This window comes from Pteropus medius, unplaced genomic scaffold (genome assembly GCF_902729225.1).
Source record: "Pteropus medius unplaced genomic scaffold, Ma_sr-lr_union100, whole genome shotgun sequence".
NCBI classification, from domain to species: domain Eukaryota; kingdom Metazoa; phylum Chordata; class Mammalia; order Chiroptera; family Pteropodidae; genus Pteropus; species Pteropus medius.
This window is the reverse complement of record NW_024349519.1, coordinates 555,639-581,914: the sequence shown is the minus strand read 5'-3', so window position 1 is coordinate 581,914 and position 26,276 is coordinate 555,639. Positions and strand designations below refer to the sequence as shown.

Below are 26,276 nucleotides of genomic sequence, written 5' to 3'. Positions count from 1 at the left end.
GGGTTTCAACCATCTCCTCTTCAGTGTCGTTATTCTCTTATTTGTATAGAATTTAGGCCTTCCCATTAAGTGCCTGGAGTCGAGCTTGGCTTGGGGCCAAACAATCAGGGTAGGAAGAAGGAGGCTAGAGCAGAGAGACCTCCATCCGCCTGGGATGGAACAGGGTGGCTATCACGCCAGTAATGGCTTGAACCACTGGACCGAGAAAGAGGGAGGAGCCAAAGGCAACAAAGATCCCAAAGAGAAGTCCTAACACAAAGGATTCCTTGGAGACGGGACAGGGTCAAAATTCAAAATAAACTTAAAATCTGGAAGGTTAGGTTGAAAGTCAGGGACAAAGTTGAGTTGAAGTTTTAGTGTGAGATGGTTATTGAGGCACTTAATCTGTGGGATGAGCCCCAGGCTACGAGCTAGAAGATCTGGATTCTAGGCTTTGGCTTTACTGCTAACTTGCCAAGTCATTTACTCTCTGAGTTCAGCTTTCCCGTTTGTAAAATGGAATAAACAGTGCATTCTCCTGCAATCCCCCGGGCTTACAGCAGTAAGAAATGGAAACGAAAAACAATCAAAAAGCTTTGGAAACTTGAACGCACTGCGCAAGATAAAGCAGTTACTCCATCACCCTCTTCATCAGAGCATTGGGGCTGGGGCTGTGGTCCCCCTTTCCAAGGCCTGTCTTCCTCCTGTAGGCCTGGGGGCGCCCGCTCACAGGGCCTCTCTATCCCAGAGCTCGTCTCTATGGTTTTCCCGTCCCGAACCGTGAAGGCGGGAGGGAGTGGTCAGCACGCCTTTTCCGCTAGTCGCCCCCCTCTAGCCCACAGTCTCGGTGCCTGAGTCCCCCGTGCCGGCCGGCCGGCCGGGCGGACAAGCGGGCTCGCGGGGGGCGCGAGGGGGGCGGGGGGAGTTCCGGTTCCGGTTCTTTGTGCAGCTGCAGCAGCGGCTCCGGGGAAGATGGCGGCCCGGGCGGGTTTCCAGTCTGTGGCTCCGAGCGGCGGCGCCGGAGCCTCAGGAGGGGCGGGCGCAGCGGCTGCCCTGGGCCCAGGCGGGACGCCGGGGCCTCCCGTGCGAATGGGCCCGGCGCCGGGTCAAGGGCTGTACCGCTCCCCGATGCCCGGAGCGGCCTATCCAGTGAGTGGGGCAGGAGGAGGGGCGCGCGGTCCGGGGGCGGGGCCGAGCGAAGGCCTGGGAGTGACAGCAGTAGGGGGAGAAGTAGGAGGGACTCCCTTGGGAGGGATTTGGGCCCTGAGTAGGGTTGGGGAAGGCAGTGCGGAAGAAGGGAGAGGCAGTTAGCATCCCTACCTGCTCCTTGGAGCATTGTTTCCGTGGGGAGTTGGGGTACAGAACCAGGGTGGTTGAAGTGGGGCCAAGGGTAGGCAGATGAGGGCTGGAGTGCAAAAGGGCTTGGGCCTCTCCAGTGCCCAGAGGAACACAGAAGGTAGCTGGGCCATTGAGGTCAGCTTGCAAGGATATAGTAGCTGGCAGTACTGAGTAAATGTGGAACTAGAGGAGGTGTCCAATGTGTCAGGTACAAAATAGACTAGGGAGAATTTGAGTGTAATCTGGCTCTTGGCTTTCGAGTTGTATTCTCATAGAATCAGGACTGGAGCAGAAAAAGCTTCAGTTTTCTATATTTTAAAGAGGCAGAGGACTCTTCCCATTGTGCTCCATGGCCTCTCCCCACCCCCACCCTTCCCGCCTTGTTTCATTCAAATAACTCAAGAATCCCCCACTTTTCCTTTTTTGATGTGATTGGTTGGGGAAGCCATGACATCTCTGTGTCCTCTCCCCTCTGTAGAGACCAGGTATGCTACCAGGCAGCAGACTGACACCTCAGGGACCTTCCATGGGACCCCCTGGCTATGCGGGGAATCCTTCAGTCCGACCTGGCCTTGCCCAGTCAGGGATGGACCAGTCCCGCAAGAGACCTGCACCTCAGCAGATCCAGCAAGTACAGCAGCAGGCGGTCCAAAATCGAAACCACAAGTAAGATGACCCCGGGCATGAAGGAGGGAGGGGGCCTGTGAGAACTCAGGTGGTGGGAGTATCTAAACCAAGAAGTGGTGGTGCTGTCAGCAGATGGTGCTTATTCTTGAGACAGGCTCATGTTGGTTGGAGGATTGGGGGTATATCTTTGACTTGAGAGAAGCTTTGCAGTCCCTTCACTTTACTATAAATGGAGGTGCTGACAGCCTGTCTTCACATTCTGGCTAGTTCCATCCCAACCTGATAACAGTATTTATTTTGAACAGTGCAAAGAAAAAGAAGATGGCTGACAAAATTCTACCTCAAAGGGTGAGTCCAAGCTGTAGGTTTTTCTGAGGGTGCAGTGCATTTGAAAATAGAGTTGATCAGCTCTATATACCTATGATACCTTTCTGTTCCTAAGATTCGTGAACTGGTACCAGAATCCCAGGCCTATATGGATCTCTTGGCTTTTGAAAGGAAACTGGACCAGACTATCATGAGGAAACGGCTAGATATCCAGGAGGCCTTGAAACGTCCCATCAAGGTAATGCAGGAGTGTACTTCACAGAGAGCCAAAGGAGGGGACTTGGGAACCTTCAACAGGCTTAAGATGAGAATTCAGAGGCGCAGCACAGCTCTCCTTGGCATTTAAATTACATCTTCCCCTTCCGCCTACAATCAGAATTACGTTAAAGGCATAAGAACAGAACAGCAGAGGGGGAGGGGCTTTTGATATCTGTTGTACCAGAAATATACCCTGTCCATGTTTTTGCTCTTAACTGATCTCTCACCTTGGGAACCTCACACCTTCCATAACTTTGTGCATCTGGTATCTCAGTGTATGCACTTGCATTTGGGTCAGTGGCCGGTAGTCCTAGATGGAATCTCAATGCACCAACCCCAGGGACTGAGTAGACAGCAAGTCAGTCTGTTATGAGTAATTTGAGGATTTGGGGAGACCTGTCTTCAACATCAAACCACTGAAGCCCCACCATCAATTCTGTTTCTGTCTTCCTCAGCAAAAACGGAAGCTGCGGATTTTCATTTCTAACACTTTCAATCCAGCTAAGTCAGATGCTGAGGATGGGGAAGGAACAGTGGCTTCCTGGGAGCTTCGGGTAGAAGGACGGCTCCTGGAAGATGTGAGTTCAAGGTTCATTATGGTCGGTGTCTAGGCTGGGAGCTCCTGGGAGCAAGTATCATTGTCTGGTTGGCAGAAAGCCTGACTGGTGCTCACAGCTCCTGTTGGGAACAGCAAGGAGAGGGTCACTGTGTTCTCTGTGCTAAAACACAATCGTTCTATGTGTTAGTTCTCACAGCTTGGCCCTCACTGTGGTATCATATTGAGAATCTTATTGTTCTGGGGTTTGATTTGTTGTTTACCTTCCTCCTGATGCTGCTGGCCATTGAATTTAGCAGTATGTGCAGATTGTTCTATTAGATGTATGTGTGTGTGTGTGTGTGTGTTTTTTTTAAATCAGGCGAATTTGCACTTAGCATTTGAGGCCATGCTTTCCTCTCTTGAGTTCTTGAGGTCCTTGATTCCTATTGTGGCATCTCCATCTTCCCAACTTTTGTTGGAGATATATCATATCTCCAATATATTTATCTAACAGGCCCTTTGTTATTTCATGGGGAGCATCAGCTGACAGGTGAGAGCCCTCAAATTTCCCACCTCAGAAGCTCCTTGGGGAAGCTCACTTTTTCTTACATTCACTAGCTCCCTATTTTTAGCTGTTTACAGGCAAGCTAATTTGAATGCATTTTTGCAGGAGAACCAGAGCTCAGTGTCAGAGCCTCCACCTTCTCTACATAGGTCCAGTCTGTGTGCTGGTGGTATCATTCTATTCATATAAAGCTGTTTTTTTTGGCTGCTTATTGTGTCAGTCATTTCTTCTCTAGAGTTTGATTTTCTTCTGTTCAGACTCGCTTTGTTACGTGCAGTAGTTTGATTTGACTTGCCTCATTTCCCTTGGGGAAACGAAGTGGATACGTCAGTAACCCTGTACGTGTTATAGACTGCTTCAGGGTTCTGCTGCTACTGTGACTTGTTTAATACCTATAGACATCTACTTTGCCGTATTCTAAGGAGTATTCAAAAGACATTTTTGAATTTTTCCTATTGCTCTAGTGGGTTTTTTTTTAATGGGACTTTGTCTTGGGGAATTTCTTTTGTGCTTTTCTAACATGAACTCTTCTTTCTCTCCTCTAGTCAGCCTTGTCCAAATATGATGCTACCAAACAAAAGAGGAAGTTTTCTTCCTTTTTTAAGTCTTTGGTGATCGAACTGGACAAAGACCTGTATGGGCCAGACAACCATCTGGTAGAAGTGAGTAGTTCTGTGCTCCAGACTTTAACTCTGTAACTGAAAGATGATAGACTTGGGAGCCAAACTTTCATGCCTAGGGAGAGAGGGACATATAAAGGGTTACCCCAAGCTTATGATACCACCATCGTAGTCTGCACATTGACCTCCAGGTGGCACTAGCTGTTTAGTCCTGGTACTATTTAGACCCAAGAGCTCTTGCAGTCTGACTTGTTCTACCTTTTTCATGTTACTATCCTGGTTGCTGCCACCACTTTAAAGTGAAATTCTCTTATATATGCCAGGCCATCTCTGCATTTTGCTTATTAATAATGGTGAGATACAGTTATCCACACAATATTCATAGTTTTTCCTGGTAGCAGATGCTGTAATTAAGGGGGTTAACTGATAGGGTTCTAGTCCTTGCCAAGGTTACCAATATAGATCTGGGACTTCTTTTTGGTCCCTTCTCTGTTTAGATTAAATTCCAAATCATCAAGAATCCTTTATTATAATGCCTGACTATGCATATGTTCTGAAAATCATGTTAGCAACAATGGTCTTGGGATACAGTCAAAACCAGAATGAGATGGTCCAAAATTCCAGGTGAACTTGACCTGCTCCTTTCTTTGCCAGTGTAGTTGCAGCCCCTTAACCTCAACCACTAAGAGACATGGGATGGTCTTTATCATCTAATAAGGGAAGTGAGTCATAGAATCAAAAGAAATTTGTAAATATATTTAATTTAACTTTATAGCAGTGGAGCATAGTGATTAAGAATGTAGACTGTAGATCAGACACACCAGAGCTCAAATCCCAGCTTCACCCTTTACTGGCTGTTTGACCTTAGGCGAATTACTTTACCCTTCTAAGCGTTAGTTTTCTCATCTGTAAAATAGGTTTAATTGTGTCTAGCTTGTATGGGTATTGTGGGAATTAATGAGATAATCCAAGTAAATGCCTTCAAACACTTAGAGAAAGTAAGTACTCAATAAATGATAGCTATGTTATTTTGTATGCACATATGTATTATCCATTGTGTGGATAAAATTATCACTGGTAATTTAGGCTAATTCAGATGTGACCCTGAACAGTTAGAATTACAAGATTGAGCTACTTAAACCCAGACAATAATCTCAAAGCTATATTCAGTTTTAAAAAATGTCTCATGCTATTGCTCTTCCAGTAGCCTCAGTAATCAAAGTTGAATATTCGGTCATTACAGAAGCTCTTCCCTCCCACCCCAGCTCTTCCTCTGGGAGAGCACCCCCTGACATCTTCCTCTCTGTAGTGGCACAGGACCGCCACTACCCAGGAGACAGATGGCTTCCAGGTGAAGCGGCCAGGAGACGTGAATGTACGGTGTACTGTCCTACTGATGCTGGATTATCAGGTATTCTGTGGTGGTGTGAGGGGGTTCAGCTTTCACAGCCACATCCCATTGGCAGTCTGACATTTAAAAGTTTTAAGTCTAGTTGTAGATAATTTGCCACCAGACTTCAGGTTACTTAAATCTAGGGATAAGTTCTTAAAATCATTTCTGAGTTCCTCCTAGTGTTTTTCTATCTCATAAAAAGCACGACATCACTGTTGAATGACTTGAATGTAGGGTCACACTAAGCGCCCCAATATGTGTATAGACCCAGCTCACTAGCTTCATCTCCATATTCTTTTGTTCTCTGTAGCCTCCCCAGTTTAAATTAGACCCTCGCCTGGCTCGGCTCCTGGGCATCCACACCCAGACCCGTCCAGTGATCATTCAAGCACTGTGGCAATATATTAAGACACATAAACTCCAGGACCCTCATGAACGGGAATTTGTCATCTGTGACAAGTACCTCCAGCAGGTAAGAAAAAGACCCATTCTTATGCTAGTGTCCATTGGAGCACTAGTTGTACCCAAAATGCCAACTTCTTAGCTGCTTCTCCTCTTTCCCGCAGATCTTTGAGTCCCAACGTATGAAGTTTTCAGAGATCCCCCAACGACTCCACGCCTTGCTTATGCCACCAGAGCCCATCATCATTAATCATGTCATCAGGTTAGCATGTATATGAGAGGCAGTGGTGTACTGAGCTCGTTTGTACCAGCCTGTACCAGTTGTCAAATTTTCAGAAATTTTGCAAGCAGGTGGTTAATCACAGCTGTTATTAAAATTACGTAAATTTACAATTAAATATACATGTTAAAAATGAGGGTAATTATACTCAAAAACATCATTTCTTAACCATCGTTATTAATATTTGTGTTTTTGAGGTTTCTTATATCTATTTTGTCTGTATGGTGGAAGTACTGTATAATGTATAATTCCTTGATCAGTGATGTAATGTTGAAATTAACCATATTGGGAATATGTAAACCACAGAAATTGGCAAATGCTACAGATCAGGGCTTTTTTCCCTTCCTCTTTTGGAGAATCAATTGTTAGATATTTACCAGCTCATCGCTGATGGTGTACCATCTTTTCTGTGGATGGTAGGACATTCCAGTCTGAGAGTCCCAACTCCGTTACCTCCATCCATGTTTTTGTTCAGAAGATGGATGAGCAAGGCATCTCTAGGCAGATATAGAGTAAAGGAAGGCACTTCTTCCTCAAAGCAGCATGTCTCTGGTTGGATATAGTCTTGGCCTTCTTTCCCTTACTCCATATTAATTCCAGAAAAGCTCTTCTTTTCATTTGACCCTGAACCATTACTCAGCCGGTAGTAACTCCTATAATCTATCCATTGCATTAGTAGAAGCAGGTCTGTACTGTATTCCTGGGCTTAAAGTTAGGCCACATTTTATTTTGCGTGGTGTGGGTTTTATTTGAATTTATTTTCAGGGTCAATTTCAGTTTAACAGGGAGAAAAATACACAAGATACTATAGTAGTGGTTTTCTTTGGAAAAGGAGAAACTTACTTTTCACTGAATATCTTTTGTACCACTTGAATTTTTACCATTCACTTTTTTAAAAAATCTGTTATATACAATAAATCACACCTATTTGGGTAAACAAATATACCCTGTAGCTACCTACCACTGCAAGAAAGGTACAGAATGTTTCTGTCACATCCAAAAGTTCTCTTGTGCCCTTTGGCAGTCACCTCCTTTTCCTTCATTCTTGGGCCATCTTTCTGACTTTCTATGATTAGGTCTTAGGGGATAAGCCCTTTACAAGGCCCCTTTGGTTTCCTCCCTAGTGTTGACCCGAACGATCAGAAAAAGACAGCTTGTTACGACATCGATGTGGAAGTGGATGATACCTTGAAGACCCAGATGAATTCTTTTCTGCTGTCCACTGCCAGCCAACAGGAGATTGCTACTCTAGACAACAAGGTAGGCACCTCCGCTTTAGGTCATTTAGGTGCCACCAGCTCTCTATCATGGCTTCTAGGTTGCCTTTTGATTCTTGGTATTCAAAATACAGTGACACCCCATATGTGCCAGGCACTGTGCTTGGTGCTGACTGAAGCCAGATACACATGAGTTCTGATTTTGGCTGTATCTTTTAATAACTTTGAACCTCGGTTTCTGATCTGTGAAATAAAGACCACATTTATAAGGTTGCTGTGAGGATTAAAAGAGACAATGTATTTAAAGATAAGACACTGGGTCTAGCACATAAAAACAAATGGTAACTGCTGCTATTGTTATTATCTTATTGTTATCTTTAATTATTAGACATAGTTTCTACAAGTAAAGCCAAAAAGAGAATAGAGAAGCTTTCCTGGAAGTGTTGCTGCCTCTACAAAAGCTTGAAGGATAGAGTGGGAGTTAACAAAAGGGTAGAAAGGAGAGCGGTGCTTTGGGTGGAGGCAAAGGACATTTGAGAAAGTGAGAACAGGATTGTAAAGGTCCAAAGATGAGAGAGAGCCTAGAATGTTCAAGAAGTACAAGTGGTGTAGTGTGCTAGATACACAGGGTGCCTGGGATGGGATGTTTTGGGAAAGGAAACTGGAGAGGAATGCAGGAGCCTAATCATGAAGAAGCTTTAATGCAGGGAACACCCGTTACTACTTTGTCCTGAAGGCTGGAGGAGTTGGCACTGTTTGCATTTTGAAGGATTTCTAGCAGGAAAGTGGAGAGTAAATTGTGAGAGGGGCAGATTTGGAAGCAGGCCAGTTAGTAGGCCTGTGCAGTAATGTATGTGAGATATGTGGAGGGCCTAAACTTATGGTACTGACAGTGAGGATGGAAATAAGTAGACAGATCTGAGACATGTCAAAGTGGAATTGAAGGGATTTGGACATTGTTTAGATGGGGATGGTGGAGTGAGGCATGGGGGAGGAGGCATTATAATGACTCCCAAGTTTCTAGTGTGGGCAGGTAGTAGTATTCACTCAGATTGGGAACAGGAGGAGAAGCAAGTGTTGGGGGAAGAGTAGTGAATTTAGTTTTAAAGAGTTTAAGGTACATGGGGTGTCAAGCAGTTGGATTGGTTGGAATTTAGGAACTGGACTCTGGTCTGCAGATCGGGGACTCATTACCCTGTCGATTTTAATGGAAGACACACAAGTTGATAAAATTGCCAGGAAGAATATGGAGAATGAGAAGAGAGCAGAGAAAAAAACCCACAGACCATAGCTTTTGAGATAGTCCTCCATAGCACTTCTTTTCTACCTGAGAGTATTTTTGTACCCATTTGTGTTTTGGATTAAGTATTCACCATCTAGCTTCACCTAGAATGGATACTGGAGACTAAAAAGGAAAATGTCTCTCACTCAGAGTATATAGATTCACAGTGCAAACTACCTGCTGAATGAATGTTGAGAGCCAGAGCAGTTGGAGATCTGGGCAGTAGTGTCATTTCTGGGCAGCACTCTGTACCTAGGTTGAAAGAGGCACATGGAGATGTCAGGCACTGTCCACCATTTAACTTTGTATTTCTCTGGTTTTAAACTGTTATGAGTTTTCTTTCTCCTTTCAGATCCATGAGACAATAGAAACTATCAATCAGCTGAAGACCCAGCGGGAGTTCATGCTGAGCTTTGCCAGAGACCCTCAGGGTTTCATTAATGACTGGCTTCAATCCCAGTGCCGGGACCTCAAGGTAAAGATACCTAGTTAAGGGGCAAGGGACTTAGGTCATTGAGGCACACATTTATTTGCCTTATTTCTTTGGCATCCGATAGAAGAGCCAGAGGGGTCAGTGAGGGAGAAGATTATCTTTAGCACATTTCAGGGTCCGTTTTACAATTAGGGAAATGGAGGTGGAACCATGAAATGTTTATCTAATACTTAGTATGCTGTCACTGTGCACCATATTATATGGGATACAAAGTGGAAAACTTGATCTCTGTTTCAAAGCAGCATGCATTTAGTTTCGGGAAACTAGGTTAATAGGATTTAAAATGTAGTAAACCATGTAGGACATTATTGGAACTCAACAGTATCAATAAGATAATTCAAAGGAGAAGGGAGATTGATGAGGCTCGAATAGTTGGGACAAGCTTCATGGAGAATTTGGGATTTGAGATATTTTCCAGGGAAGGGAGCATAAGAAGCTCAGGCAAGAAGGTAGGAATGAGTACAGAATGTACTGAAATGTGCCTTTAGTTCTCGCCTATCCTGTGGTGACGGACTACAATTATAGAGACTGAGCAGAGTAACAAGGGATCCAGAAAGGATCCTTGAACAAGGCAGTTACTTGTTGGTAGCAGGGGGTGACTTGGAGTGATGTATTAATTCACAGTTTATTAGGGCTACCATAGTACAATACCACAACTGGGTGGCGTAAACAACAAAAATTTATTGTTTCACAGTTCTGGACACTAGTAGTCTGAAATCATGCCGTCTGCAGGGGTTTTTTCTGTCTGAGGGCCGAGGGAGGGAGAATCTGTTCCAGCCCCCTCTCCTATCTTGTGGTAGCCTCAGGCATTCCTTGGTTTGCAGAAAGTGTTCTCTTTTTGTCTTCACATCATCTTCCCTCTGTGCATGTCTGTGTCCAAGTTTTCCCTTTTTATAAGGATACCAGTTATATTGGATTAGGCCCACCCTAAAGACTTCATCTCAAATTAGCGATCTGCAGAGACCCTCTTTCCTAATAAGGTCACATTCACAGGTACTAGGGGGTTAGGGTTTCGACATCTTTTGGGGAGATACAATTCAATCCTAACAGGCATGAAAGAAGGAAACAGCGTATTCTCTTTCTACCCCCCTGCCATCTCCTTCAGACCATGACCGATGTGGTGGGTAACCCAGAGGAAGAGCGCCGTGCTGAGTTCTACTTCCAGCCTTGGGCTCAGGAGGCTGTGTGCCGATACTTCTATTCCAAGGTAGGCATCTGGCCTGCACAGGGGAAAATGACAAGGCAAGGGGTCTGTACCCCTGATGAGGGTCAGTGTTATTAGCTGTCAACTCCTAGTTTATCTCATCTTCCACTCCTTTTGCTGTTTTCTTAGGTGCAGCAGAGACGACAAGAATTAGAGCAAGCCCTGGGAATCCGAAATACATAGGGTTTCTCCTACAGCCCTGATTTGGCTGCACCGATTCTTTATGTGGGCCCTGCGCTGCCTGCCTCATAGCACCTGCCTTGGTCTTGCTTGGGGCCTTCCAGGGGATGCTGTTGGTTCAAGGACAACACCAGAATGAAGAGGGTCTCACATTTCTGTCTCACGAGACACCTGTTACCCTCTTCCCCCACCCCACCCCACCCCTTCCCACCACCTAGCTTCCCTTTGCCCACAATGTTCCCATGTGCCTCTACCCTCCCCTGGTCTACATAGGACCTCTAGATAGTATTAGAGAGAACTGTAGTGGTAATCAGTGCATTGAATGGATTGGGCCTAAGGCCAAGTGGTCTTCCAGGGGACCAGCTACACTGATCCTGCCCTTCAGAGACCCAGGAGTTGGAACTTCAGTCCCTTCTCCGAGACTCAGGCCTGGGGGCATCCTATAAGCTAGTTGATCTTGGCTCTCCTGGTAACAGAATCCAATTTCCTTCCTTTCTTCCACGGGTTTGGAACAAACTCTTGCCTAACTTGTTGCCCTCTGGCACTAAAGGAACCCTGGCTTTTGGGCTCCACTGAGCCCCAGGCCAGTCCGCAGCCCTCGGAATTGGCGTGCTGTCTCAGTGCTTATTCCCTCATCAGGGGTCCACATCAGTATTGGAGTTTGTTCTTGAACGATTGCTCCCTCCTCCCAGCATACCCCCAGTAGCTGCTCATTTTAGGATTCCCTCCCATCTGTCCTAACAGAGGGCATTTGGATGGAGGAATCTTGCCTTTCCCTGTCAGCCCCAGAGATCTAACCTGGGGTACTGTCATTGCCAGTGGAGGCTGTTCCTTCTGCTGTTGCTTGGAGGTGTGACTCATTTATTTACTCCACCCTGCCTCCCCAATCTCTTCATGGAGAAACAGGCCTAAAATCAAACGGGTAATAGCCCTGGGCCATCCCTGTCTTCCTGTTCCTTGTCTGCCCTGTTGACACAGGTGATTTATAGGGCACTGAGGAGTGAAAGCGCCTAGGGCTGGAGAATAGCTCTGAGTTGGGTTTGTGACTCCACCCTCTCCCTGCCTCACAGGATTATGACTCCCCAGCCCCTGCCCTCAAAGCTTCAGACCCCTCAGGTAGCAGCAGGACCTTGTGATCCTGGCCCCTTGGAACTGAGATGGTTTTGCATCTTTCCAGGAGAGCCTCAGATTCTTCCAGGTTGCATCACCCCAAGTTAGTATACCCCAGGCTCGCAGACTCAAACACAGCAGGGTGGGAGACAGCTGGGCATAGAGGGGGAATTCCGTTCAGCATGGGCTCTAAACCCACAGAACTGACAAAGCCCCTGCTTCCCCACCCCCTCCTCAGGCTCCTGCGAGCACACCACCCCCTCCCCCCAACTCAGTATCCTATCCCTTGCCTGTTTCACACTGGGAACAGCAGGATTTTCTCCCCATCTTCCCCTTCCTGCCATTATCCCACCCCTCCCTTGAAAGCTTCTTCCCACAGTGACACTGGACAACCCCTGTCTTTGGGGCTAGAACCATGAGAAGGAAGCTCAGCACTCCTACACAGTGTCTCTGTTAAAGATAACTTTTTATCTGAATTATTATGTTTTTTCATGGACCAAAATTTTTTTTGTACTGTTCCCTTATTGATGTCACCCAGTTTTAATAAAAGAATCTTCCGAAGGATGAGTCACCCTACCTACAGGGAAGAGCCCTTCCCTGAACTCTTTCTCCTCCAGTACCATTAGCCATGCTTATGGTGTTTGTTCATTTTATTTAACAACTATGGAACACCTGTTGTGTGCCAGCTGTGTGCTAAGCACTGGGGATATGGTGGAAAACATGGTTTATGCCCTGTGGACTTCAGGTCCTCACCTTAGAGCTTGCTCTGTCAGCCCCAGTGGTCCAAGTAGGGTAGCTGCTGGTGGGATCACTGGGTTTCATCGTTGGGTCTGAGAGTCCTGACGAACCTGAGCTTTAAAGGAGTTCCACTTCTCAGGGCTGCTATGTAGATCCCAGCCAGAACCTACAAAGCTAAAAACTTTTGTTCTCTGTGCTTGCCATTCTTAAGGTTCCACTTTCATGGCCCTGAGTAAGAAGTCTGAAGACCAGCATGGAAGTGCTTGCTATGTTGTCATCCTCACACCATAAACAACCCCTCACTGGCAGAGGTGGGAGGACTTTGCTCAGGATTGATATTCCCATTAGCAGAGCAGTTCCCATCATGGTGTTGCCTGCCTCCCACCTGGTGGCTCACTGCTTTCCTGTACCATTATGTAGCTTGGTTGTACCTAAGTAGGAGGTTTAGAACATAGGATGAGTGCAACCACATTCCAAAGTTAAAAGATTATCCTTTGCCTCCATGGTTGGGAACAGTCAAGTATTGCCTGCCCGCAGTCCAACCCACCAAGGATGCAATCACTGTTCCCAATCTGGAACTTGGGAGTTTATCAGACTTGAGAAAGCAGGAATGTGTGGGTGATAACTTGGAGTGGAAAAAATTGATGTCAAGGACATTGAAATGGCATCTGTTTTTACCCAGGCTAATTACATGGGTAATGAATGGCTGATGAACCCTTATTAATTTTGAGCAAATAATCTACAGTTTGCTCTTGGGAAAAGAGCTCTAGTGGTACAGAAAACTTCCTGTGACAAGCCAATTCTGGATCTCTGCATACTATTCCTATAAAAATGAAAAAGCCTTTGTCTCCACACACTTAAAATTATTGTGGAACATAGTAAGAGATGGAAGCATTTAGGCAAAAACAAGGGGGTTATCTTAGGCATAAACATCATTCTTTGGGGTTCCCATCACGTGTTAGGGACAGAAGCATTCTTTCTCTTCCACCATGCAAAATCAGTGCTCCCAGCTGGCAGCCTGGCACTGGTGCTTTTTATCTCAGTGCCAGTGTAATACTAGAGTGATTTGTGGGAGGCTGGCTGTGTAGTCAGTGCAATTTGTTCCTAAGGGAAACAACCACCAATTTCATGTATATTCCGTTTTGGGAACTCTGGTCATGGAAGAAGAATATGGTGAGCTTTTCCTGGGCAGTCCCTAGAACTTAGAAAACCATTGCTCCCAGTCTTGCCCTTGTGCCCACTTACCCTTACCCAGTGGTTACACAGACTCCCCTCTGGCCCAGTGCTTATCAGTTGCCAGCAAGCAGCAGCCCAGGGGATTAGAAACACCCACTTAGTCTACCAGGTCAGGAGGTCAGTATGTGAGCACACAGTGGTCTCTACCCTCTAGGTCAGGGTGCACAGGCAGCTGGAGTTAGAGCCCTTTGCCTCACTCTCCAGTTCAGCCTAGCAACCAGAGCTCTCCCTGAATTGCTGAATGTGTCCTACTCTCCCCCTCAAAATCACACACCTTACTCTCAATTACAGCATCTGAGACCACCAAGCCGCCAAGAGGTCAGAGCTGCCCCAGGTGCTCCCTTCCCCTTTCTGGCTTCTGCAAACACACCACTAACCTGAGGGAGCCCGTAGTGTGAGATAGTTCAGAAACTCAAGGAAGAAATGAAGGATGCTGAAAGCCTCTCAAGGGCAATGAACACTTTGGCTGCCCTCTTTTTCTCTCCAGTCCTATTCTTCAAGCCCAGAGTCTACAAAAGGAGAATTGTAGGCCACGTGGCATCAGAGCCTCTAACTTTGACTTTCTCACCCTTCCTTCCTGGAAGACATTCAAGTGGGGATACTTTGAGGTGAGAAGAGGCCCCTGGTCAGTACCTGGGATGACCACTGTGGGTAACCGAGATGACCTTGTCTTCCAGGGCTTCTGGGGTCTCTTATCCTTGAGCTGGGTTGCCCCCAAAGCAGGCTTTTACCTCCTATGTGGTCTTAGTTTAAAAAGTGGGCTCACACTCAACTACCCCACAGCCTTGCAGTGGAGCTAGTGTGGGGCCAGTGACGTGGTCCCTGTCACTGCTAGAAGACAAAACTATAGAGAAGATTTTGTGGTCTTGGGAAGATATGCAAGGCATATACGTTAGAAAAGAAAGCATTCCTGTATCTGCTACTAGGGCTGCATACAATTTATTCCAGTGCTGGGAGACAGAAAGGAATGAGCAGGGGCCAGTAACTTGTTTCTTATCTGGGATATTTCTTGGCAGACCTCAAAATGAGACCATCGCAGTGGGGAGGTGACTGGGCTGGGGCCAAGAGAAGAGGCTTGCCAGCACCGTCAGCTGGCAAACCTAGGAGGAAAAGTGAGGCCTGGTCTCTGCCCCGTTCCTGTTCCCCACCTGTTTCTACTCTTTTTCTCCCCTTTCCCTAGCTCTGCCAGACTATCTCCCTGGGTGCCCGCCTCCCCACCCACCCCTGGAGGGCGGGGCTTGGCTGTACCCACGTGTGGCGGAGTTATATGCTCCTAGCCAGCAGAGAAGCTGGAGAGTGTGGCACGGAACCGGCTCAGGCAGAAAAGCAGCACCATGGCTGGCAAGAAAGTCTGCATTGTAGGCTCGGGCAACTGGTAAGCGGCTCTGTCAAGGGGAATGGGGGAGTCCCCAGGTACACAGGGGGCTAGGGAGGAAGGCTTGGTAGGCAGGAGGCAGACAGTGGGCAGGGAGTATCCCCTAGTTCTTCTTCCACCTCTGCTACTATCTTCTGTGCCTACCCCCGAAGGACAGATGGTGCCCAAACCTCTCCTGGGCCCTGCCTGACCAGCAGTTGCACCTGTTTGCCATAGGAACGGAGCCTCCCGAGTGCTCCCTGCTCAAAAAGCTGCTTGGGTTTGAGGTGGGGGTGGGTAGATCAGATGGCTGGCACCCTTCAGCAGCAAAGTGTGAGGCAGACTGAGTCTCACTAGAGACACCGTGTCATGGGGGTAGGGGATGTGACAAGGAATGTGGCTAGTAAATAATCTGGTGGGCTGCCATGATATCCCGAGGGAGAACACTGCCCCCTCCCCTGCCACTGTTCCTCCCTCACGCCCCCATTCCTCCACTTTGTGCTTCCCCTCCCACCAGGGGCTCAGCCATTGCCAAGATTGTGGGTCGCAATGCAGCCCAGCTGGCACACTTTGACCCACGGGTGACCATGTGGGTGTTTGAGGAAGACATTGGGGGCAGAAAGCTGACAGAGATCATCAACACACAGCATGAGAATGTCAAATATTTGCCAGGGCACAAGCTGCCCCACAACGTGGTGAGCCCCTACACCCTGCAAAGAAGAGGGAGGGAAGTGGAGGGGTGTTTCCTGCTGAAAGGGGGCCATTTTAGTTGCCACTTGGACTTGGGAAGTCTCTCAAGAGGGCTGCTCCAGGCACAGAAGACTCCTATCCACAGCCTCCAAGCTACTCCCCTGGGCACTTTCTAGAACTGAGGGGAACCTGAATGCTACCCCCTACCCCATTTATGGGTTCCCAGGCTTTTAAAAAAGAGGGGGAGAGGAAAAAAAGAAGTTGGTTTCCATGGCAACCAAAGCCATGTTCTCCAGCTCCCAGACCTGGGGTTCAGGTAGCACTTGCCTCAGGCTCTAATCTTGTTACTCATTCACAGGGTTATTAGCAGACTTGGACGCTGTTCCTTGGACTTAAGGTCTTTGGTCAAATCCATGTGGCTCACTCCCCTCAGCAGAGAAGACAGCAGGAAGACTGGTGCTCTCCCTTCCTAGTTAGGGGCCCTATGGAGCAGGGTGATGAAATTACGTGGCCTCTTCTGCCAAGCCCAGGCCTTCTTTGGCCTCCCGAACTGTACCCCAGCCAAGGGCTAGGAGAGTGCTAGGAGGAGGTTTCCAGGAGTCGAGAGTCCAGGCTAACAAGATTAGAGGGAGTGGTGCCTAGGGGCAAGGAACAAAGTGTCTTATTCTTCCAAGTTCAACTCTTCCCTTCCCTTTCCCGCACCAGCCTCACTCTTTGGCTTTTAGATCTCCTGCATGTGGTTTCACAGGGGCTAGGAGAAGTCTGTCAGGCCCATGAGTACTGGTCACCCCCACAGGTGGCTGTCCCAGATGTGGTCCAAGCTGCAGCAGATGCCGACATTCTGATCTTTGTGGTGCCCCATCAATTCATCGGCAAGATTTGTGATCAGCTCAAGGGCCACCTGAAGGCAAACACCATTGGAATATCTCTTATTAAGGTGCCAGGGATACCTTCATGTGGACAGGGGTGCAGCTAACTGTTGTGGGGCTCATAGTAGGTGAAGTGAGAAGAGAAAGTGGCGGAAGTAGGCCAAGAGTTTTCTGGAGAGGCGAAAGGAGTTGGCTTTGGGAAGCTTGAGAAACAGTCCGATGCTAGGGGCTATTGGGAAGGGGAGGTGGGTTGGGGAATAGACAAGAGATTAGTTTGGAGGCAAATGTCTTGGGGAGTTTAGAAGGTATACAAGGGATGCCTGGGGGCTATGAGAAGCAGGCTATTTAGAGGAGTGTGAAAGAACAGTTGGTTTAGAGCAATGGCTGGGATGGTAGGAGGTTTGGGGTACTCAGGAATGGGTTGTTTAGGGATGTGGAGGGGATATATTGCCTTAAAGAGGTAGATTGGTTGAAGGTATGTGGAAGGAGTTTTCAGATGGACTCATTTTCACATGCCATCTACTCTCCTGACAGCAAGCTTTGGCTGGGTTGGACCTTTGGGGACACTGATGAACAGCTGACTTGGAAGGGGCAAGATTTCTGGGTGGGAAGCCCTCCGCTGGGCATAAAAGGTATCTGGCCTGAGCTCCATCCTATGCCCAGGGGGTAGACAAGGGCCCCAATGGGCTGAAGCTCATCTCTGAAGTGATTGGGGAGCGCCTTGGCATCCCCATGAGTGTGCTGATGGGGGCCAACATTGCCAGCGAGGTGGCTGATGAGAAGTTCTGTGAGACAACCATTGGTGAGAGCCCCACTACCACCCACATATATAATGCAGCTCCAGTTACAAACCCTCCCCGTACTTTCTCCCCCACCCACTTCGCCATCTTCTCCCATAAGGCAGGCTAAGGAAGGAGACCCAAGCATTGGAGGTGATGGAGGGTTGGTACACCCCCATGGAAGGAGTTTCAGATCCTGCTTGCGGTAGGTGTGAGAAGTCAAGAGCCTCTCTTAAAGCCTTGACCCTCCCCACTTTAGGCTGCAAGGACCCGGCCCAGGGACAGCTTCTGAAAGAGCTGATGCAGACACCCAATTTCCGCATCACAGTGGTGCAAGAGGTGGACACAGTAGAGATCTGTGGGGCCTTAAAGGTGAGAGGAGCACAGAGGCAGCTGTGAGGTGGGGAGAAGGTCCGGAAGGAGGGTCTGGCTTAGCCATATAAGGTTACTGGTACTCCAGGTTCGCACTCATAAGCAGTTGCTCCCATTGCCCTCCAAGTCCCATACGCATAAGAAGAACTGCAGAAGCAAGGCCAAGGTCATTCAGGCCTGCCGATTATTCACCATCACACATTGGGCCCCCTTCTTACTTTCTTCCTATAGCCACTTGTGGGACATCCCTATTCCTGGCTCCAGGGGGTGGTCCAGGGGGAAGAGATGCCCTGGGGGAGTGCATCCAGACTAATGGGAGAGAAGACATCCAGGACACCAGATTGAGGGCCAGAACTCTGGATCCTGGACAGAGTTGTGGACATCAGGAACAGTCATGGATGGGAGGGCCAGCTGGACAGAAGACTGATTTTCAGTAAATGTCCTAAAGGATGGAGTATGGAGCAGAGGTGGGAAGCCAGGCAGTACGAGCAAAGGCTAAAAGAAGAGACTACAGCAAGTGGAAAACCAAGAGGTGGGAACAGTTGAGGAGCCCACCCACTATACTTCATTTATCAGTGGGTGTGTCATGGCTGATAGAAGGAGCATGAGGCAGGTACTGAGGGCTCCAAGTGGGGCCTGCAGGAGGGGCTCCTTTCTCACCTGTGACCTCCACTCTGCAAAGAATGTCGTGGCCGTGGGGGCTGGCTTCTGTGATGGGCTGGGCTTTGGCGACAACACCAAGGCGGCAGTGATCCGACTGGGGCTCATGGAGATGATCGCCTTCGCCAAGCTCTTCTGCAGGGGCCCTGTGTCTTCTACCACCTTCTTGGAGAGCTGTGGTGTTGCTGACCTCATTACCACCTGCTATGGAGGGCGGAACCGCAAGGTGGCTGAGGCCTTCGCCCGCACAGGAAAGGTGGGCTGTGGGGAGAATGGAGAATGGAGGGTGGGCCCCGTAGGTGTCAAGATAGAGGAACTTGGCTTGAGGCACCTCTTGAGCACAAACATTAAGATTGTTATGAATATTCCCGGCCTTTCTTTCCTCCTAAGACCCCCACCTGTCATCTGAGCCCCAGACTGAGCCCCATCCACTTCACACTGACAACCCTCCTCTCCTATTTCAGTTCACCCATACTGTTTTCTTCACAGTCCATTGAGCAGCTGGAAAAAGAGATGCTGAATGGGCAGAAGCTGCAGGGGCCCCAGACAGCCCAGGAGCTACACAGCATCCTCCAGCACAAGGGCTTGACGGACAAGTAAGTGTCTACCACAGCCCCATTGGTGCCAGGAACCACAGCCAGAAGTGCTCTCCCTGTTCATCTTCCTGAACCTCCTCAATCTGTGAAGTGGGCAGAGAGGGAAATGTTATAGACACAGAGACTAGAGCTTGGAGAGAGTCTGGTATGTCCACTCTTCCCAGCTAGTTCATGGTCTTTGAATTCCTTTCAGTCTAGTGCTCTTTATACCACATTGCTTTGACCCCTCTGCATAGCCTCCCCTCTATCCCTTCCTCTTTATCCTCTGGTATGAGGGTTGAAGCTCTAGGGCAGCAGGAATAAGCTCACTGGACTGTCTTGCTTCCACGTCCATCACCCCCAGTCTAAGCAGCTCCTCCAAAGCCAACCCTCTATCCCCTGGATGCTGTCCTGGGTGCCGAGGGGCGAGGGCAGTCTTTGCTTCAAGGTGCTTTGTGCTTCGTGGAGCACAAAGACAGTGGGGGTGATGGGCTGATCAGAGCAGAGCTCTGTGGGTCTGAGAAAGAATCTTGAAATAAGAATCTTGAAATAGTTTCAGAAGATCAGCTCATAACTGGTCAGGGTAAAGCCTCTTGATAAAGCAACCAGCCTGGGCAAGAGGATGAGAAGAAGAAAAGTGGCATTTATTGAGCACTTTCATAGAATACATAATCACTTCTTCACTACTTTGTTATATTGGCCACATTTTATAGTCGATGATACTGAGGCTCAGAGAAGTTAAGTGGCTTGCCCAAAAAAAAAAAAAAAAAAAAGCCAGGGAATCATGACAGCAAGGCATTTAACAAACCTGACCCTAAAATCCAGTGCTAGGAAGTTCAAATTCTCAGCAACTGGAAATTGAGAGCCAGAGTCTGCCTGAACTCAACTGTGGGAGAGTAGGGGAATGGAGGTTGAGGAGATAGATGGGGAGTGGGCGATAGAGGGCTTCCTATGAGGCTAAGCTGAGTCTCTCCTTCCCCATTTTAGGTTCCCTCTGTTCATGGCGGTGTACAGGGTTTGCTATGAGAACCAGCCAGTGGGTGAATTCATCCACTACCTGCAGAATCATCCAGAACATATGTGAACGGAACTGTGGCCCAGGCCAGGCAGCTTCTTTGCCCCATGGAGACAGGCAAAAGCTTGGGTAGCTGGCCACCAGAATCTCTGGGACTCCCCACAGAACAGCTTCTTCTCTGCTTTTCACTGAAGGACAGGAGGCTCTGGGACTACCTGCGAGGAGATCTTGAACCACCAAGCAGCCTGCAGCCTCTTGCCACATCGCACCAGAGATGCCTTGTCCCTCTCCAGATATGGGGCTTTCTCCTTGTCCTCTGGGAAGCCCCAGTGATGCCTGTTTTGGGTGTGTGTGGTGAGGGAGAGGGTCGGGGAGAGGGAGACAAGGCAAGGGTTGTCCACTGCTGCCTTACACTATCCCCAAGCCCAGTAAAATGGCTAAAGAACTACCTCAGCCACAAGAGCGATGAGGCAAGAGTTGCCTGGGCTTTTGAGCTGACACAGGGACCCCTTTGCTCTGACCTCTGCCAGGCACCACACAGCATCAATGGTTCTCAGTGTTTGTTAACAAAATACAAAGATCTCAACCCCCTTCTAGCTTCTCCTAGCAACATCTGTGTCCTCAGAAACCTCTGGTCATTCCCTTCCCCCTTCCCCCAGGCTACTCTGGCACCAGAGTTGCTGCCATGCTGGCATTACTGGTCCTGGGGCTTTTTATTCTCCCCATGGGCTTCCTGGTTCCTAGTTCTGTGCCAGCTCCTCCCCACAGTGCATGACCTTTCTAAGCCTTCCCTCACCCTCCCTGCCAGCACTCTCTTTGGGGAGCAGGAACTTAATCTGCTGACAGAGCTACACCTTTTCATAGCAGGCTCAGATCACTCTGCTCCCTCTGACCTTTGTATTTGCCCTGCCTGCCTCCCTTCTCAGTAACTCTAGCAGCATCAGGGGAGGTCTGGGCTAGGTCCCTCCTCCTGCTATTTCCCCGGGACATCCTAGGCTCCACCCCTTTCCTTTTCTCCAATGCTGTACCTATTTCTCACCTACCCCCAGAGCAGCCAGGGCAGCTAACCAGCACCTGTATCCAGAGGCCAGAGAGTGGCCCAAAAGGCTGATCAGGGGTAGGAAAGAGTGAGCAGGTCCCCATGTTGGTGGGTCCTGACATTCCAAGCTCTCTTTTGTCATCTGAAGGCCTTCTCAGGATATATATATATATCAGCACCTCAGGAGCTGGGAAACTCAAGGAGGAAAAAAATTAAAACCACCCTACCTCCTGGGGTGAGGGAAGAACAGAAAGGGGAGGAGGGAGAGGAGTGTGCTTTACATTGGCCTTGCTCCAGGATAGGGTGGCAGTAGAAGAATGTCACAGGTCAGCAGCCTGGACTCCTAGATATAAATAGTCCCCAAGGGCCTAAGAGACTCACTCCTACAGCATGGAGCAGAGGGACTCAGTTTCCTGTGTAGCAGCACCTCACATTGTGGCTGTGGCCAGCATTGTTAACTCTCTCTTATTCCCCGCCAAACCGGAGAGGCAGGCTCCTCTCAGCCTCTAGCCCTTGAGAATTCACTTTCTTACCAGTGAAGGGCAGAGGTGCCTGGTTCAGAGGGAGAGAGGGGCACAATAACCCCAGATCTGGCTGGGCCCAGGTTGGAAGCACTGACTGAATCCAGAAGGCCAAAGTGGGGGTAGAAAGACAGCTCTCTTCCCTCAGCTGCAGCAGCGACCTTGTTAGTCAAACACGTTTGCCTGTTTTTGTTCACGCCACTGTTAACTGAATCGGAGGCTTTCGAATCCCTTCCCCCCTCCCCCAGACTACCCAATAAAGCGTGGTTTTTCCGGAAATGAGTTGGAGAAGGGTGCTTCAATCCATGTGGCAGTGCCTATGCTGTGGTGCATCACTGCGTGTATGTTTTCACTCAAACCTTGACTCCTGTTGGGAGGCTTGGCCCTCCACCTTAATCCCAGCCACTCCCTGCCCATAGCCGACGCAGTCCTCCTCCCAAGTGGCAACCCCTCTCTTAGCCCCTTAATAGCGTTTCTTCGGAGCTTATTCATCCGCCTGCGAGCGGAGAGGTCACACATGGGACAGAAACATCCCTTGTGCCCACGCTGTGGTCATGGCTAGACCTGCCGCATCCTTGGCGGTCCAGACCTCGCGATGTGGTCAGGTTCCTACCTGAGCTAGGCCGAAGTCAGGCCACGGGGAAGAGGGCAACTCCAGGCTCTAGGGGGCGCGTGGTCCACCTCCAGAGGGCTGACCCCGAGAGTATCTACCTAGCTACCGAAGAAGTCACCATAGGCTGGGGATTGACTGGCTGAGAAAGATCGTCTTGGCGAGAAAGATCGTCTTTTCCACTGTGACTGAGTATTTTAAAAGTTCTGGTTCCAGAGGTTGAGTCATCAAGGACACTCTCTCAATGGAAAATGACTACAATCCCCAGAATTCAACGGGCTTCTTGGAGAGGAAGATTCGTCTGAAAATGCGTAGTAAGGGTGACTGGCCCGGAAGTTCAAGGGCGGCAACCAGCCGGAGCTGCGGCGGGCGCGGGCTCCCGCCCCAGTGGGCGGAGTTGTGTTTCATCCGGGGCGCCGTGCACTCTCTTGGGTGGGGAGTCGAATCTTAGGGGTTAAGTGGGGTGGGTGGGAGGGAGAAATAGTGGCTTTCCTCGCCAATAGCGCCTCAGCGTCTAGGGTTGTTCCTGGGCCGCTGCTCTAGGTCCCGGCTGCGCGACGAGGTTGCGCAGACTGTGGTGGCGAGACGCTGCCTGTGGAGGCCTTGGTTGCAAGCGAGGGAGGTGCAACATCCAGGTACGCCGTCTGCTGGGGCCGAGCAGGGGCCGCCTTTCCGCCGAGGCGCGCCTGCTTGGGCCGGCCTTTACTTACCGCTTCCTCCCATGCCCCAATCTTTAGGCTCTGGTGTCCTAGAGGTCACTGGCTATTCTGCCGCTATTTGCATTGCTTCCAGCCCAACAAGCTCTTTGCAGCCGTACTTTGCTGTCAAACCTTGACTCCTATAGGGAGGCTTGGCCCTCCAAGCTCAGACTCCAGTAGCTCTGACCTTGGGGGTCAGGGTTTATGGGCCTCTTAGAGCTGTGGCTACGAATCTGCTTTTTACTGAATGCCTGTTGAGTTCAGTGCACTAAATTAACTTCTACCCTAGGTTTACCCGTGATCTAGTCACCTATTACCATTCAGTGAGTCCATCAGACCAGACTTCACAGAGCATAACTTTGCAATAGTGGTTCTCAGTTTTCATTCTGGCCCAGCACACCTGAAGGATACAGCACACCTCCATCAGTGGCAATGAGTTAATACATCAGTGGTTTTCAACAAGGGGATGTAGTTAAATGAAAAAGCCCCCTAGGTGTTTCTCGAATTTCCTGCCTGACTTCTTAACTATTCTGCTTCCTCAAAACCAGCATTCCCTTGGCCTGTCTCCCTCTAATCATTTGGTGTCCCTTGTTTCCTCGATCTGTAGCCTAGCTTCTCCCAAAATGTATCCAGATTTGCATATGCATCTGTCTGATAGACATCATCACATGAATGCTGTGTTGAGCATCTTAATTTTAACGTGTCAAAACCTAGCTCATGATCATCTTGACACACTGCCACCACCACTCTGGTACACACACAATAACATACACCTGTTTCTTCTCATTTCTTATTTCTATTAACAGTATCTCAATTCACAAAGTTTTCTAACTTGCTGCTTTGTAGATGTTTTCAGCTTTGCCCTGATCCATTAAGTTAATCTTGTTTGAATTTCTGCATCTGTTTTCTCCTTTTCTATTGCCTTGCTCGGAGTCTGTGAAGAGTTTTTGTTAATTTGAAAATAGAAATCTTGGATTAGATAAGAGAAGGAAGTGAGGTTCTAGACACCAAAATTACATCCATTAGTAAGTCTCCTGTCACTGTTCTTGCAAGGTTATACCATCTCGTTTCTTTGTTGGCTTCCAGCCCTCTTCCTTCAGACCCTGGAAAAGGTGACCCTGTAACTGGTTAGCATCTGGCCAGGGTAATGGGAGATAGGAGGAAAAAGAAGTAGGGGGAGATTAAAGGTCTGCAAACCTCTTTGCTAGGAGCTTGTTTACTACTTTAGTATTGGGCTCGCTTTCGCTGTCTCCCTCATGCTCTCTCTGTTTTCTTCACTACTTCACAGCTTGAGGTCCTTTCAAACATAACCTGAACACAGCCCTTTCTCATCTTGCACCTGGGCCATTTGGTTTTCTTCCTCTGACCTATTTAAAGTCACTTTCCATAGTCACTTGGAATTATAATTCAAGGAAGCTGTGCCTCAGTTCAGCTTGGAGGAGTATACCCTCAAGGGTTGGCTCAGGCACTGTACATTCAGCCCATAGGACTCACTCAGAAAAGCACTTCTAGGTCTCACCCTACTCCTGACCCTCTGAGCCAGCTAATCCTTAGCTTCTTCCAAATTCTTGACTTTTTAACTTATTCTGACTAATTTCAGTCTTTTAATTTCAATTCCCTCCACAGAGAGGAGTCTAAAAACACAGTCTTAAATTGAGGAACGTTTTGTTCAGGATGAAAGATTGCTATGCTAAACTTCCTCTGGTTCCCTAGCTGAGAATATCCAGGGAACAGTTAAACTAGAAGTAATTTATCTCATGCGAATGTGAGTTAACAATTTGCTGGGGACTCGGTAAATTTCTTTTTAGCCCTTGGGATAGGTTCTTGGTGTTGTGTTTGGAACTTAGAATTAATGCTGTAGCTGGTTAAGTATAATTGAAATAATATAAAGGTTCTTTTGGCACTATTTCAGGTATATTATGGCTTAAACGGATGCTTGAGGGCTAACCTGGGAACCTAACCACTGTGAATAAGAGTGTCTTTATGGGGAAATAAATTGGATATTGCTTAGAAGTTTCCCATTTGATCCTCCTACAGAGAATAATTTACTCATTATGTTTAATCTCTGGCTACCTCCATTAATTAATTGCCTACTAGCCAGAAAAAGTGATGCATGCTTAAAGTAATGTACCAATTAACATTTCTGGGTGGTTCCTACCAGTGACTTCTTTCCACAAACATGGAGGGCCAAGTGTTAACTAAGATGTCATTCAGATGCACCTGGTTCCAGCCATGTTTTTGTATCTCATATGCAGACTTTATTTGCCCCTTTGAATCAAGAATCTGAAACTTTGTCTTCTAGTAAAAGACTCTGCATATGTGTAGGGGCCATTCAAAATAGAGTGTAGACATAGGCAGGATGCAAAAGTTATGGAATGGCCTTAAACCGGGAAGTGGGCTGGGCAGATGAGGTCTATCCTTGGGTCTCAATCCAATCTGTCTTTGTAGGGGACGACATGCCAACTGCCAAGCAACTAGCTGACATTGGTTACAAGACCTTCTCCACCTCCATGATGCTTCTCACTGTGTATGGCGGTTACCTCTGCAGTGTCCGAGCCTACCGCTATTTCCAGCGGCGCAGCTCCCAGCGCCAGGCTGCAGAAGAACAGAAGACATCAGGAGCCCTGTAGAGCGGTCTATTTTTCCTTGACCAGAGAGGCATGCTGTGGAAAGACCTCACCTGCAATCACATCCAAGTCAAGAGACTAGTAGGGTCTTAATGGTTTTCAAACCCTCCTGGGGAAAAGTGCCCGTGTTTTCTCTGGAACTGCCAGTTTGGAGAGGCTATCAAATCATAAAAGGATGAGGCACACCGACAGACATTAAATATTTTGCCATGTCTGTGTCTTGGTGTTTTTGTTTACTTAAATAGGGTGTGGTCCACAGAGGTGAGGCCTTGACTACCAGTTTTCTAGTCACAGACTGGATTTCCATATCTTGAGTTCTTAGTACTCATGAGATGGGAGATACATAGTTTTAGGAGTAATAATATCGACTGTCATGATTTCAGAGAAAAGACTATCCCAGCATCTGTATAAATCCCCTGAAAAGACTGTAAAGACTAGAGCTCTTCTTTGGTCATTGACCATTCCTGGAGTAATTACCGTATCCAGATAATGGGGTACTCTGGCCAGCATGGCCACATGTGCACCCCTGATTCATGGAAAGCAGAGGTCCTTGTTTAACAGCCCCATTAAAATTGCACCAAGTGGAGGAGGCATAGTTCTCAAAGGCGGGGGTTGTTGGGCAGCCTATAGTAATGCAGTTCACTTCCTTGAACTCAGCAGGTGTAGCATTAGGGTCGATT

At 48.2% G+C, this 26,276-nt stretch overlaps 3 protein-coding genes and 1 long non-coding RNA gene across 7 annotated transcripts; 3 read left to right on the top strand and 1 right to left on the bottom strand.

Moving 5' to 3' along the window:
* The first annotated feature begins 795 nt into the window (after nucleotides 1-795).
* On the top strand, nucleotides 796-12,380 carry SMARCD1 (SWI/SNF related BAF chromatin remodeling complex subunit D1). Its single transcript, XM_039882075.1, has 13 exons — nucleotides 796-1,128; nucleotides 1,796-1,983; nucleotides 2,250-2,292; nucleotides 2,387-2,509; nucleotides 2,985-3,107; nucleotides 4,178-4,294; nucleotides 5,562-5,663; nucleotides 5,956-6,117; nucleotides 6,212-6,309; nucleotides 7,452-7,587; nucleotides 9,179-9,301; nucleotides 10,425-10,526; nucleotides 10,653-12,380. The coding sequence occupies exons 1-13, from the start codon at nucleotides 952-954 to the stop codon at nucleotides 10,704-10,706; spliced, it is 1,548 nt and encodes a 515-aa protein (XP_039738009.1). The 5' UTR covers nucleotides 796-951; the 3' UTR covers nucleotides 10,707-12,380.
* LOC120618180 (uncharacterized) lies at nucleotides 7,065-22,956 on the bottom strand. Of its 2 annotated transcripts, XR_005657157.1 has the most exons (4): nucleotides 22,275-22,956; nucleotides 18,512-18,772; nucleotides 9,004-9,078; nucleotides 7,065-7,787 (listed from the first exon to the last, which is right to left on the bottom strand). It is a non-coding gene; the product is annotated as an uncharacterized LOC120618180 (long non-coding RNA). The 2 variants fall into 2 exon arrangements; XR_005657156.1 differs by lacking the exons at nucleotides 7,065-7,787; nucleotides 9,004-9,078 and adding an exon at nucleotides 14,711-16,732 and having other exon boundaries at nucleotides 22,275-22,926.
* Nucleotides 15,031-21,940, top strand: GPD1 (glycerol-3-phosphate dehydrogenase 1). 3 transcript variants are annotated; one of them, XM_039882078.1, is made up of 8 exons: nucleotides 15,031-15,162; nucleotides 15,659-15,836; nucleotides 16,628-16,768; nucleotides 17,364-17,502; nucleotides 17,739-17,851; nucleotides 18,642-18,767; nucleotides 19,001-19,107; nucleotides 20,074-21,940. In XM_039882078.1, the coding sequence occupies exons 1-8, from the start codon at nucleotides 15,122-15,124 to the stop codon at nucleotides 20,168-20,170; spliced, it is 942 nt and encodes a 313-aa protein (XP_039738012.1). In that variant the 5' UTR covers nucleotides 15,031-15,121; the 3' UTR covers nucleotides 20,171-21,940. The 3 variants fall into 3 exon arrangements, with proteins under 3 accessions (XP_039738012.1, XP_039738010.1, XP_039738013.1); XM_039882076.1 differs by having other exon boundaries at nucleotides 18,534-18,767; XM_039882079.1 differs by lacking the exon at nucleotides 15,659-15,836 and having other exon boundaries at nucleotides 15,043-15,162; nucleotides 18,534-18,767.
* A 2,461-nt stretch (nucleotides 22,957-25,417) lies between the features above and the next one.
* COX14 (cytochrome c oxidase assembly factor COX14) lies at nucleotides 25,418-25,810 on the top strand. The gene has a single exon (XM_039882080.1). The coding sequence runs from the start codon at nucleotides 25,426-25,428 to the stop codon at nucleotides 25,597-25,599; it is 174 nt and encodes a 57-aa protein (XP_039738014.1). The 5' UTR covers nucleotides 25,418-25,425; the 3' UTR covers nucleotides 25,600-25,810.
* The last annotated feature ends 466 nt before the right edge of the window (nucleotides 25,811-26,276 follow it).

Coding starts and splice junctions, on each gene's coding strand:
- COX14 (XM_039882080.1), top strand. CDS start 25,426: ATGCCAACTGCCAAGCAACTAGCTGACATTGGTTACAAGACCTTCTCC.
- SMARCD1 (XM_039882075.1), top strand. CDS start 952: ATGGCGGCCCGGGCGGGTTTCCAGTCTGTGGCTCCGAGCGGCGGCGCC. Junction 6,118..6,211: donor GTGACAAGTACCTCCAGCAG/GTAAGAAAAAGA, acceptor TCTTTCCCGCAG/ATCTTTGAGTCCCAACGTAT. Junction 9,302..10,424: donor CCCAGTGCCGGGACCTCAAG/GTAAAGATACCT, acceptor CATCTCCTTCAG/ACCATGACCGATGTGGTGGG.
- GPD1 (XM_039882076.1), top strand. CDS start 15,122: ATGGCTGGCAAGAAAGTCTGCATTGTAGGCTCGGGCAACTG. Junction 15,163..15,658: donor ATTGTAGGCTCGGGCAACTG/GTAAGCGGCTCT, acceptor CCCTCCCACCAG/GGGCTCAGCCATTGCCAAGA. Junction 15,837..16,627: donor ACAAGCTGCCCCACAACGTG/GTGAGCCCCTAC, acceptor TCACCCCCACAG/GTGGCTGTCCCAGATGTGGT.